Source organism: Numida meleagris, chromosome 14 (assembly GCF_002078875.1).
Source record: "Numida meleagris isolate 19003 breed g44 Domestic line chromosome 14, NumMel1.0, whole genome shotgun sequence".
In the NCBI taxonomy this organism is placed as follows: Eukaryota; Metazoa; Chordata; class Aves; order Galliformes; family Numididae; genus Numida; species Numida meleagris.
The window spans coordinates 8334747-8347020 of NC_034422.1; the positions used below are offsets into that span (position 1 = coordinate 8334747).

General features: G+C 45.9%; 1 protein-coding gene and 1 long non-coding RNA gene across 9 annotated transcripts in view; one reads left to right on the top strand and one right to left on the bottom strand.

Moving 5' to 3' along the window:
- LOC110406378 overlaps window positions 1–437 on the bottom strand; it is a 28200-nt gene extending 27763 nt beyond the window's left edge. For 3 of the 8 annotated variants that reach the window (XR_002443455.1, XR_002443456.1, XR_002443457.1), the window contains exon 1: window positions 378–437. This is a non-coding gene — a long non-coding RNA (uncharacterized LOC110406378). The other 5 variants (XR_002443451.1, XR_002443448.1, XR_002443452.1 and 2 more) reach the window with 5 other exon arrangements.
- SMARCB1 (SWI/SNF related, matrix associated, actin dependent regulator of chromatin, subfamily b, member 1) lies at window positions 452–10478 on the top strand. The gene is made up of 10 exons (XM_021412788.1): window positions 452–641; window positions 1558–1669; window positions 2195–2224; window positions 2902–3031; window positions 3605–3742; window positions 3979–4106; window positions 4656–4822; window positions 5004–5194; window positions 9045–9176; window positions 10107–10478. The coding sequence occupies exons 1-10, from the start codon at window positions 549–551 to the stop codon at window positions 10144–10146; spliced, it is 1161 nt and encodes a 386-aa protein (XP_021268463.1). The 5' UTR covers window positions 452–548; the 3' UTR covers window positions 10147–10478.

The following is a 12274-nucleotide window of genomic DNA, read 5'->3' on the forward strand; positions in this document are numbered from 1 at the left end:
GCCATATTCTTTACAGACACGAGCAGGCTCTAATGTGGCCAGGCTCTTCCAGCGATAGCACCCCAAAAAGCCATCAAGCCCGCCTGGAACGGGACCACTCCCTGCTCCTTACCCCGGGAACCTTCCCATAACACTGACCCGATGGCGATGCCCGGCGCTGGGGCAGCCCTGCTGCAGCGAGGCCGGCTCCCAAGGCCGCAGCCCCTCAGCCCTTCCTTCCCCCGCGGGTCTCAGTGCTGGACACTGCCCCTCCGCACCGCGCTCCCGGGGACGGAACCAGACCTGCGGGCGTCAACGTTTGTACGACGCGTATAAACCCTTTTTATATATACTGTGTATATATGTATCGATGTACCAATAAAGCGCCTCTTTTCTACCTGCTGCCCGCCTCCCCTCAGCGCCGCCGCCGCGCGTCGGGTGGGCGGGAACGAGCGCGCGGGGCGGCACCCGGCGCATGCGCGGAGCGGCGCCCGAGTAGGCCGCGGCCTTGCCCCGCCCGCTGCGCCCTGCTCCCCTCCGCGCCGCCGGAGCCCCGCCAGGCCGCCGCGATGATGATGATGGCGCTGAGCAAAACCTTTGGGCAGAAGCCCGTCAAGTTCCAGCTGGAGGAGGACGGCGAGTTCTACATGATCGGCTCCGAGGTGCGGACAATGGCGGGGGCCGGGGGGGCGAGGCACCGGGATGGGCTGTGCTGTGCTGGGGCAGAAGGCCCTTGCTGCCCTGGTACCGTGGGAAACGTGCGGTTTGAAAGAGCCGTAGCTGCAGCCAGCCGGGCCGTCTGTGCCGTACAAGGCACGTGGAGGAGGAGAAGGGATCGCCTTCCTGTCCGCCGCTAGCTGCTGTCTGCTGGTGAGAGCAACAGATACAATTAAAAATGATCTGAAAGATGTTAAGGTCAAAATGAGTCCTTTATTACAAGGGAGGTGAGCCCCTTTGTGAACAGTAAGCACTCTGCAAGCACAGCATCAGTCTAAAAATCTGGTTTCAGAGCCTAGAACTCATCCTGTTGTCTAGCAAGCCTTACTGGAGTCTCCACTGTGAGTGAGGACATCGAGCTGAGAAGAGCAGAACTGCTTTGCAGGTGTTCAGCAAGTTTGGAGGAGGCAGAAATCACATCCTGCATGTTCCAAGGATTTAAAGTAAAGCACGAGGCAGGGCTGTGGGTGTGTGAGCCATCCCAGCAGTGTCTGGGGAAAGGGATGCTGCTGGAGAGCTGGGTATCCAGCTTGATGAAATTCCTACTGAACACTGCACTGATACAGCAAAGTCAATGTTAAGTTGTTCAAAAATACACGAAAATTGATTTTTGTCAATGTGTTGGAGTTTCTTATCGAACTAGTAAAGTGCTGATAAAAACTATGTGTTCTGTATTGTGTCAAGAATTGTGCTTTATGATGCCAAACCTGATACAGTGAATTGTGAAAAACTTAAAACTTCTCTTAGGAGGATTTTTATGAGGTCCCTGTTATCATTACAGAGAATTTGTTTCAGCTTTGGCTAAACATTTCTTTAAATGCAATATGTTTTCAGGTCATATCTTTGCTTTTCTTTTTGTAGGTGGGGAACTACCTGCGTATGTTCCGGGGCTCGCTGTACAAGAGGTATCCCTCTCTCTGGAGACGACTAGCCACAGTGGAAGAAAGGAAGAAGATAGTGGCATCTTCACATGGTGAGAAGATGAGTAAATGCTCCCGGTCTAAATGTTTGCCTTGAAGAACTGTCTCTGTAGGCTCAGAAGCTTGTGCACCTTTAGGGCTATGCTAATCACTTCAGATTGCCTCAGTGACGGAGCGCTCTGCAAAACGTGGCTGTCTTGGATTTGGCTGCACTCATCACAATGCAAAAGCCACACCTCAAGATAAATACCTTATTCCAGAAGAGATTTTTATTAGCAAAGAGGGGTGGTTTTGTCCCTTAGCCCACTGAAAGTGTGCACGTGTGCTTAACTTTATACATTTATGACTCCCAGAATTTGTAGTGTGTTTCTACTGATGTTACTGCCACAGTGTGAGAATACATCCACCTTGGTACTGTTTTTGATGGGAGACTAACAGTAAGTACTTACATTTGTTAGCAGTGTAACTTGTCATACGCTCCTCAGGCTAAAGCATAATAAAGATAAGTGGTTCATTCCAGACTTAAGCCTCCTTTAATATCCTGCTGACCCACTGCTGTTTTCTTTCTTTCCCAACAGAAAATCAGCGGTCTCACAGTCCCAGAAGATGTAAGTCTGATTTGTGTGTTATTCTTAGCTGTGCTAGAGGAATAGTCTCCATTGTGACCTTTGGTGTTATTACAGTATATATTAACATCTCATCCTTTTCCTCTGATCTCTCCCTGTGGTCGTCCAACTGTGCATCTTCATCACATGCTGAACTTTTCTTTCTCAGAACATTAATGGATTCTCAGATGCAGATGGTCCGTGCAATTCAGCAAGATCTGTCCTGATGTTCTCCCCTTTTCCAAGTCTTAAGAGTTTGTACTCCCTGGCTTAGCTTTCATTAATATCTGATATGTCTGCCCAGCCACTCGCTTTTCCACTGAGCGTTACATCTCCATTTCCAACCTTTAAGTCCACTCAGGATTTATAGTTTCCTGGGCTTTTCCTCCCACTGTGGAAAGGATTTTACATCATCATGGCAGACTGTAGGTGCGCAGAGCTAAATGATGTGATGGTATGGGGCAATTTAGGGTGGGATTTTTTTTTTCTCCCCTTATGTAAAAGCACATTACTTATAAACTTATCTACTATTTACGAGGACTTAAGGACTTTTAAAATGATGTGTTTTTTGCTAGTCCCACCTGCATTGGCAGAGAGGGCTTTTCACTATTCAGCCTGTTTATGCCACATGCTATGTAATGCTTTTCCACGTTAATTATCGGCATGTTTCCTGGTAACAGATCATGGATATACAACATTAGCCACCAGTGTGACGCTGTTAAAGGCCTCTGAAGTGGAAGAGATCTTGGATGGAAATGATGAGAAATACAAGGCAGTGTCTATCAGCACAGAACCTCCCACCTACCTCAGGTAATCAGTGTTGGTGAGGGCCAAGGTCAAAGTGAAGCTGCTGGAAGGTGTCAGCGTGGACTGGAAGCACTGTCCTGTCCCAACAGAAACTGCATAAACCCAAGGCATTGTGCACGGGGCGCTTGCAAGTCTGTGCTGGCAGACATTTGCAATGCTGGGCAAATGAAGATCTCCAGAGTGTAAGGATTGGGTTGCTGCCCACATGTAACAGGAAGAAAAACATTAGTGTTTGATGATACAGCTCATTTTGCAATTACTCCATTCCAACTGTAACAGATGTTTTGCAGAACACTCTGCACGTACTTTTTGGTGGAGATGTCACATTTCTCAGCAGCCCCTCTGTAAATATAGACAGGAAATCCAAATATGAACGTCATATTTATAGTGGTACACCTGGATTCCTATACGATGGATAGTTGTGAGCTGGAGAATGGACTTTGAAGGAAATTGTGTGGAATATGAGTTCTCAGCCCAACTGTCTTTAGGGAGGAACTCGAAATTTATGATACTATTCCTTAAATAGTGGCAGTGGTGTTCAGGGCCTGCAGATTAACACAGAGTCTCATTTTCCAGGGAACAGAAGGCAAAGAGGAACAACCAGTGGGTGCCAACACTGCCCAACAGCTCTCACCACCTGGATGCGGTGCCATGCTCAACAACAATTAACAGAAATCGCATGGGCAGGGACAAGAAGAGGACTTTCCCTCTGTGGTAAGGCAGCTTCCTTCTTTAGAAAAGTGGAAACAGTTACCAACATGAGGCACTGCAGGGGGTTGCTCTAATAGACAAGTGGTTGCCAGAGCCCTGTAACTTTGTGTTGAGGAGTATGTCTAATAATTGGGGAGCTGAAGTATAGGGATTGGTAACAATAAAAAGCACCTTTTTTCCATGCATGCCAGATGTATCATTTTCTATTCCACATGCTGCATTGTTGCTCTTCGTTTTAGCTTTGATGACCATGACCCAGCAGTCATCCATGAGAACGCATCCCAGCCGGAGGTTCTGGTTCCAATCAGGCTTGATATGGAAATTGATGGGCAGAAACTCAGAGATGCATTTACATGGAACATGAATGGTATGTAGGAAAGAGAGTTTCCTGAGGCTAGAGAGATACAGTTGCATTAATCACTAAATATGAAGAGAGAACGAGCATGTCCTTGCCCCATATAGGAAAAACTTTAAAGCTCTTTAACTTTAGTGTGTCATATTTGGCTCTCATGGCTCTTAGCAGATCCCTGACACTTCCATGGGTTGCAGTAATTCCTGGATGCTTGTAATCTGAAAAGTTAAACCGGCCTATTCTGATCCACTTCATCAGTTCAGCAACCTAAGGGAAATGTCAGCCAAGATAAATACCAAACAACTAATGTGTATAGCTTCTTTATGTATGTGGATTAATAGACCATCGCTACGTTATCTCTGTGAAACAAGTAAAGAAAGCTGTTAGGTCATGTCCCTGTGTCATGTGTACAACCCTGAAACAAAACACTGTTTTAACAGCAAAAGGTGATGCATTTAGGACTCCCCTCTTCACACAAAGATTTTAATTTTGTGTATTCCATAAGTGGCAGACATTGGTGACTGAGAAAAATGTTTTTTTGTTTTTGTTCTTCTTCTGTATCAGAAAAGCTGATGACCCCAGAAATGTTCTCTGAGATTCTTTGTGATGACCTGGATTTGAATCCTCTGACCTTTGTCCCTGCTATTGCCTCTGCCATCCGACAACAGATCGAATCATACCCAACTGACAGTATCCTAGAGGATCAGTCAGACCAACGCGTTATTATTAAGGTAATTACAGGAAGGCAGTAGAACAAGAGCCAAACCATTTGCATTTCTCCGGTTTTGTTATGGGGGGGAGGAAGAGTGCAAAGACTTCTCTCAGAGCCAAGGAGTTCCTAATTCTAGGCCCGTGTCCAGGTTAGGTTTTGTCCTTGAGAAATGAATGACTTGTTTCTTCCCTTGTCTCCAGCTAAACATCCATGTGGGGAACATCTCCCTTGTAGACCAGTTTGAATGGGACATGTCAGAGAAGGAGAATTCACCAGAGAAATTTGCCTTGAAGCTGTGCTCAGAGCTTGGCCTGGGTGGGGAGTTTGTCACTACTATTGCCTACAGCATCCGGGGACAGCTGAGCTGGCATCAGAAGACATACGCCTTCAGGTACAGAACTGTCATCTTTCTGGCATGGGTGTAGATGTGTGTTCTTACATCATGGCTGTTAACATCTTGAACAGCTGACGCAGTGTAGAAAGCTTAATTTGAAATTGGTTTTTATGGATTGCACCCACTCTGTAGTCCTTAAATTATTTTTGCATGGGAAAGTGTTTGATTTCTCATGCTCACATACCCACTAGTACACAAAACTATCTTCCTTTTAAGCAAGTTTATTAGATGAAAAATAAGTAGGGTGCAACTAAAGATTTTTTATTTCTTGGACATCCTTTTGTATGTTTCATCAACTGGCGATCCCCTAAGCTGGTATCATTTAAAGACCACTGCTGTGCAAGGTGAGCAGCTCAGATGGATTCATTCCTCCTCACTGTTTTGGATGGTTGTCTGTCTTGAAGTGGCAAGTGAGTCACACATCACAGGGTGGCTAGGTGTTACTGAGAAGGTGTAAGAGACATTGTATTGCTTGTATGAAATGGATGGACTCCTGGATAACAGAAGTGTTAGTGGATCTAACCAAAGCACTCTAAATGTTAGTGACATGTTTGCAGTCATACCTTGCTCAGACACGGTCCCTTGCTTGTTGCTGGCTGCCTGCCTGGTGAAGAAATGAAGTGTTTTGCTCTAGTGCACGGTGTGTTTTGTTCTGTAGTAGATCCTGGTGTGGCTCGACCAGCTTGTGCTTTTGCTCAGAGATCTTTTTGCAGTGGGTGTAATACATTCCAGGACCAAATATCAATGAAATCAGCTTTTGCCACAGAATGAAAGGCTGTTCTAATTAACAGTGACAGAATACCTTGTGCCGCCTTCTTCTAATGTCTGCAGATGATGAGCCCTGGATACGTTTCCGTCTCATCAGCTCTGCCTGACTTGGGCCAAGCTTTGGTGTTCTGGGCTGAGACTGATCGACGCCGTAGCTCTCTACCCTGGCTGACGTTAAAGTTGGCTTGATCACAGGCCATTCTCTTAGCTGGAATGCAGCAGTGTCAGGTTTGATTAGTCAGCTTTGTCAAGTTGTCTCCTAATAATAATTATTCCCAGTTGTGCCGTGCAGTGTTCTGTGGCAATTTACTGTACGGATGTTATCCTCCATATGTTGCTGAGCTTGCAGTCTGTTAAGTATTCCTTAATGTGTGCTGGCGGGTTTTTTGACCTCCGGCCATGGTGACACTTGAGGAAGTTTGAGAGTTCAGCAAGTGATGTATTGCAGAGGTGGGAGAAAGGTGCTGCTGGCGCCGGTTTTGTAGAGGTCAGTTCAAGGAGGCTTGCATCTAATCCTTAATGTGGTTCACGTGGAAGTTAAACTCTTCTCTTGGAACTAGGGAGTTGACTTCTTCTTGCTGTCCATGACAGCTGATTGATACTTGCAGATCCGGTGAGGGACCAAATGAAACTGCTAGAGCAGCGTGTACGTGTTGCTGAGAATTGGTGGGAACTTGGAGGGCAGTCAATGGCAATTTGATACTTCTAGTTCTGCCTCTTCTTCCCTGCTGCTGAGGGTCTGTTTCTCAGGTCTGTCAGAATAGTGCCAACTTTACATGTGTACTTTATATGTGTAAAAACACGTATCTGGCCCTGGTTACTGAAGACTGCTTCCTTTTAGGGGTAGCTCAAGTAGGTAGATTTCAGGCCTTCTGTAGACTGCTGCAATTTTTTAAGGGGGATAAAGCACAAAGAACAAAGTATGTAGCCATGAACCATTTGGAGGCAAAAAATGGCTAATTTAAGACTTGCTTTTTTTGTCATAGTACAAACATGCCCTCCTCTTCCCTCTTTTCTTCCTGCAAAGGAGTACTTTTGAAACCTTCCTGTGATTAATGATGTTTGGGTTTTGTGGTTGGTTAGTTCCTGAATTCCCAAACCACAGGAGTGATGGTTGCTCCAAAGTTATTCCGCCGATGTAAGGAAAGAGTCTGCTGTAGATGTATCAAAAGAACCTTAAAACCTCCAGGAACTGGAGATGTGAGAAGTCATGTGCTTCTTAGTCATCTGAGGGAGAGGTGAAACTGTCCTTTGGTTGATGAACTCCAGGGCAGTTCCTTCAGCTGGCTTCTCTCTGCAAAACAAGGGGAGCCAGAGAGCCCAGCAGAAGTGACAGGACTGGAAGTGGCTGGTAACTGATGCAGTTGTGATTTTCAGGGGGATGGTGTACTAAACATTTCCTGCCTCAGTGCTGAGATGTTTCTAAGGGCAGCACACAGTGTTTCATACCCAGACTTTTGCCTTTGAAACCAGAATGATGTTCTCTTGAACATCGAACCCGCATGCCTGAGGAGTTGCCCTTTCCAGAGGAAGACCTCTCCCTGCCCTCTTGGCTGCACTGCTGTGCCCGTGATGCTGCTGCCAGAGGCTCTGTCCCAGCAGAGGCAGTGTGGTGCTCCACTGGGAATGCTACTGCTGACAGTGCCTTTCAGTCATTCTGCCAGCACCTCTTGTTTAAAAAATGAAGGAGGGGGAGCTGTACTGTGATGGAGGCTAGGAGAAGAGGGAGGATTTTTCATTTTCTCTAATTCTGCCCCGCAGAAATGTGGGATCTGAGTGGCTTGCATGTAAGCAATGCTCATGAGCTGGCTTTCCAGCCCCTCTTTAATTCTAGCGGGTGCTCATTGCTGATAGCGTGGTCTGAACCTCGTTTACCATGCTTAAGGCAAGATCTAGCGGTTAGTCTGGAATTTGCAGCATTTTGTGGCTCAGATGAATTTCCTGGTTTCAAGTGTTGCTTTAGTGGATCTCAGCAATATTGGAGGTGGATTTGACTGAAGTTTCCTCCCAGGATCAGATACCGAGGGCGCTGGATTCATTTTTCGTTTAACAGCTTTGATGCAGACTTTGTCTGTTCCCATGGTGATCAGCACCGAAGTTCCTTCCCGTGAATGAGATGGTTGTGCATCAGTGCTGGGATCCTGGTGGGGCTTGTCCCTGGGAAGGATCCAGATCTGCACACACACCTGTGCGAGGGCTCACACACGTTCACGCACACGTACACATTCACGCACACACACTTGTACTGAGCTGCTTTCTAGAGTTCAAAGCAAACATTTACATTCTGAGGCTCCTCTGTATTTATGCTGGGCTTCCAGCTCCACCCTCAATGTTTAGGAAGCTACTCCTGGTAAGTTCCTGTTGACTTTTACTGAAAAGTCACTAGTGAAGGAGTAAACATTTTTATGCATGTGATAATGCAGCTGTTCAGGGCAGGCAGATCTCTGAGGAGCAGCCTTGTGATCTGTGACAGAGCTTTGTGTCTCATTGCTTGTCCTAGGATTAATCACAGTCTGTGGTTGCAGCAGCAGGTCCTAAAAGACAACCTTTGCCATGGCAGTCAGGAGAACAGTCCTTGTTCCACTGTCAGGTTCCCATCCTATCAGGCTCCTGGAAAGCGTGACATGCTGGAAAGTGCTGCTAGAGGTGTACTATGCAAGCTATAGCTAGGAAGGAAGAGCTGCAGAATGGCAAAGGTAGATCAAGAGCCCTGTTAACAGTCCCTGCTCAGCGGCTGCTCTGGGAGACATCCTCCCCATGTTAATAAACTGATACGAACGTTGCCTGTGCTTACTCCATTTGAACACTGACAGCCAAGTACATAATGGCCTTAATAGGAGGGAACTGCTTCTGCCACAGTTGTTTTGACATCTTCCCTCTCTGGTGGTTGTAGAGTTGGTAATAATTGGTCTCCCAGAAACTGGGCTCCTCGAGATGGTAACTGCCCCGGGGTACTCCTTAAGCCTGAAACACTTAAAATGATCTGCTGTGCTTGCGTCTTGCATCTGGGCTGGTAACCCAGAGGAGTGGACTGTTAGCACTGATGAATGTCGCTTTGATTTCTGCCCTGCTGCTGCAGTGAGAACCCTTTGCCGACTGTGGAAATCGCAATTCGCAACACGGGGGATGCTGACCAGTGGTGCCCTCTTCTGGAAACCCTCACAGATGCCGAGATGGAGAAGAAGATCAGAGACCAGGACAGAAATACAAGGTGCTGCCCCTCGTTCAGGCAGTTCTCATTCTGGCCTGTCCCTAAGACAGAAATTAAAAGCTTCCACGTTTTTCTTTCTCTGCTGAATGCCAATTGGCAGGATTTCAAACTCGCACACCACAACAGAAACTCACAGCCCTTTTGCTTCAGGATATTAAACTGTTATCACCTTACTCCGCAAATATTTAAATGTCTACTTTAACTATATCCTGCTTGAAGCAAAGTTTCCTTTTTTTTTTTTCCCCCCTTGGACTCTCTGTTGTTGCAGGGGGATTTGTTTCTGTAGGAAGGCATTCATCAAAAATATTGGAGTTTCGTGTACTGTCATGCTAATTAGCATCCTGGCAGAAGGATTCCTTTTATGTAGGATAAAGTGGGACAGACAAGGTCTCATCTCCAGCCTGATGAATGTTGACCTGTTTGCTGGCATGCGAGCATTTCTGTCATTCCAGGAGGAGCTCTGCTTGCCATAGAGCCCCACTAAGCAGTGTTCAGCAAGTACTCAAAAGCACTTGCTCCTACTTGGTTAACCTGCAACTGCTTCTGGCAATATAAATGAACTGCTAGCATCTCTCCAAAATATGTGTTGTGGGAACAGTAAGTATGCTGGCTCAGCTCTCTCCTAGCAATGCTTTATTGCTTATTAACAGATTTATAATTGTTTTTCCTCCTCTCAGCTATCACTGTCTGAATAATTCTCAGTAGCAACTGGTTCAATCTCACTCAATAAGCAAAACTGCCCTAAAAGCTGTTGTCAAAAATGGTGTGTCATAGCATTATGAGCAGGGGCACTCAAATGACCAAGGAAGTTTGTCTAGGCAGTAAATCTAGGAAGATCACAAAGCTGCAGTAACCTTACCCAAAGCATCAGTTCTAGTAAGACTTCACGGGTCTGTAACACAGCACTTATTGTAACTCTTCTCTTCCTAGGCGCATGCGACGCTTGGCCAACACTGCTCCAGCCTGGTAAACTTCCTGTTGTGACACTGGTGCTCTTCCTACAGACTTTGTCCCTACTCCTCTCCCCCAATGGATCTAGGATTGGCAGGGGTCTTACTGTCCCTAAGGGGACACACATTCCACTTGCCAAGAGTTCCCAGTACTGCTGACTTCTGCCCCCATCCCCTCAGCCTAGAGGCCACGTACCAAGAATGCTGCATTAGCACATGATCTAGCTGAGACTTGTGGCAGCTGTTGGAGCCCTTATATACCTGTGTGTGGACAGTGTAAAAATACTTTTGTATAGGTGCAACATGCACTACTAGAACAACTTTTTAAATAAAAAGGAATGCATACTACTAAGGTAGAGTTCGGTATGTTTAAATAAGTAGTGAATCTCACACTGTTTTGTCCTGTTATAGCAACTGAGTCACTTCTGGTTATAAGTGGTGAAGTGTGATGTTCCTTTATCTTTTTTTTTTTTTCCCTGTGAAAATTGCAGCTGGAAGATTATAACATCTCTGACCTGATGCAGAAGTTAAAGTCTGCACTCAGCAACTGAGACTGCAGCATCCCTTCAGCAACAGGCTTTGCAGTAGTCATTATCTGCTCCCATAGTGGCCAGTTACAGTGCACAAAAGACCTCAGCACTGCAGTGTTTCTAGGTCTGCAAAAACCTGACAATCTGTCTTTTCCTGGGGTGCTTAAAAACAGAAAATTCATTGAAGCAATATTAAAAAATACAAGCTTCCTTAAAAAAAAATAAATAAATCTAATTAGCATCTGCCTTGCTGCTGAGGTCCACCAGCTCTTTGATAGAGTTCCTACCTTTCACTGCCAGGAACTGTCAGGCATTGCAAACAGGGCAGATTTTGCTGGCAGCCTGACAGCTGCATTCAGACCTTTACGATAAAGCCAGTAGGTTTTACAATCCTTACTGGTCCACCCACATTGCTTGCACAGTCAGAACTACTTTCTGGCCCAAATTTATCATGTTTAGACTTGAGTATTAGCAGAGCTAGTTCTAATTCCAGGGTGGAAGGAACTTCTTCCAGATGTTAGTACACAGAAACCCAAAATTTGCAATTTAACAATAATATTATTGCAGTCTTAACCTAGACTCTTGTGCCAGAGTGGTATTCCATCCAATTTTTCTTATTACAGAGGTTGAAAGGTGAGTTCAGCTTGTAAGACAAAGCCAATCAGAACATGTTTTGCCTTGTGAATGCAAGAACTCCAGTTCTTTCTGAGAACACTTCAGCCTCTTTTTGTTAGAATCAGGTGTCAATTCTGCAAGCAGCCCCTTCAGGGAACGCTATCAAAACACAGACAAAACTGCTGTAGCCTTAAGCCTAGCATCAGTGGTGCATGTTTTTTTAACTGCTGTGCAGCTTGCGGTTAAGTAACCCTAAGCTTTGCAACAAGGTATGGACAAAGGCACACGAGGACGTGAGCTCCAGTAGCGCACTTAGGAGTACTTCCTTCTGCTTCTCAAGACCCAGAGAGGCTGTAGGAATTTTCCCTCCAAGAAACTAGAGGCAGTGCAGCAAAGTGCAGGAGTCCAGCTCACAGAAAGATGAGAACAGGCTGCTTTGAGCATTGGGACTATGAGGAAACAGTGAGAAGCAGCTTTCCCATGCTGTAATCACAGCTCTTCCATTTAGTGTAGCAGCCAGCCTTCACTGAGCGCAGCCCAGCTTCTGCATTCCTGAGTTGCAGTTCTGCAGGCCCTAAAGACAACACCAGCTCTGCAGGAGCTCATGAACAAAGCACACAGCAGGTGCTTGTGCAGTCTGAAGCCACTTGTGCCTAGTACCACTGTACCTTCTAGACAATCACTGTCTGTATGGTTCTTTCATCCTCTTCCTAGACAGAAACCTAAGTGCAGCAAAATAGTTAAAGTTTTCCATTACCGAGCTGTTTTCATGGGAAGCCTGCAAAGGAGGTGAGTGGGATGGCTGTGCTTCAGCCTTCCATTGCCATGGGGCTTCTGTATCATTCTTATCTGGCTGCTGGTTACTCGCATCTCTGGTAGTTTTAGTGGTGGTTTGCAAGCACGTAGCTGAACAGACAGCAGTTAAGTGAGCTATAATAAGATACACTGCAGATTTACTATAAACATTTTGGAGGTGTAGTAGAAGCACACATGCACTAAAGCT

What these genes read in the sequence shown, in the direction of transcription:
- SMARCB1 (XM_021412788.1), top strand. Translation starts at nt 549, where the DNA reads ATGATGATGATGGCGCTGAGCAAAACCTTTGGGCAGAAGCCCGTCAAG. An exon ending in GATAGTGGCATCTTCACATG is followed by an intron (nt 1,670 to 2,194) that starts GTGAGAAGATGA and finishes CTTTCCCAACAG; the next exon opens with AAAATCAGCGGTCTCACAGT. An exon ending in GAACCTCCCACCTACCTCAG is followed by an intron (nt 3,032 to 3,604) that starts GTAATCAGTGTT and finishes CTCATTTTCCAG; the next exon opens with GGAACAGAAGGCAAAGAGGA.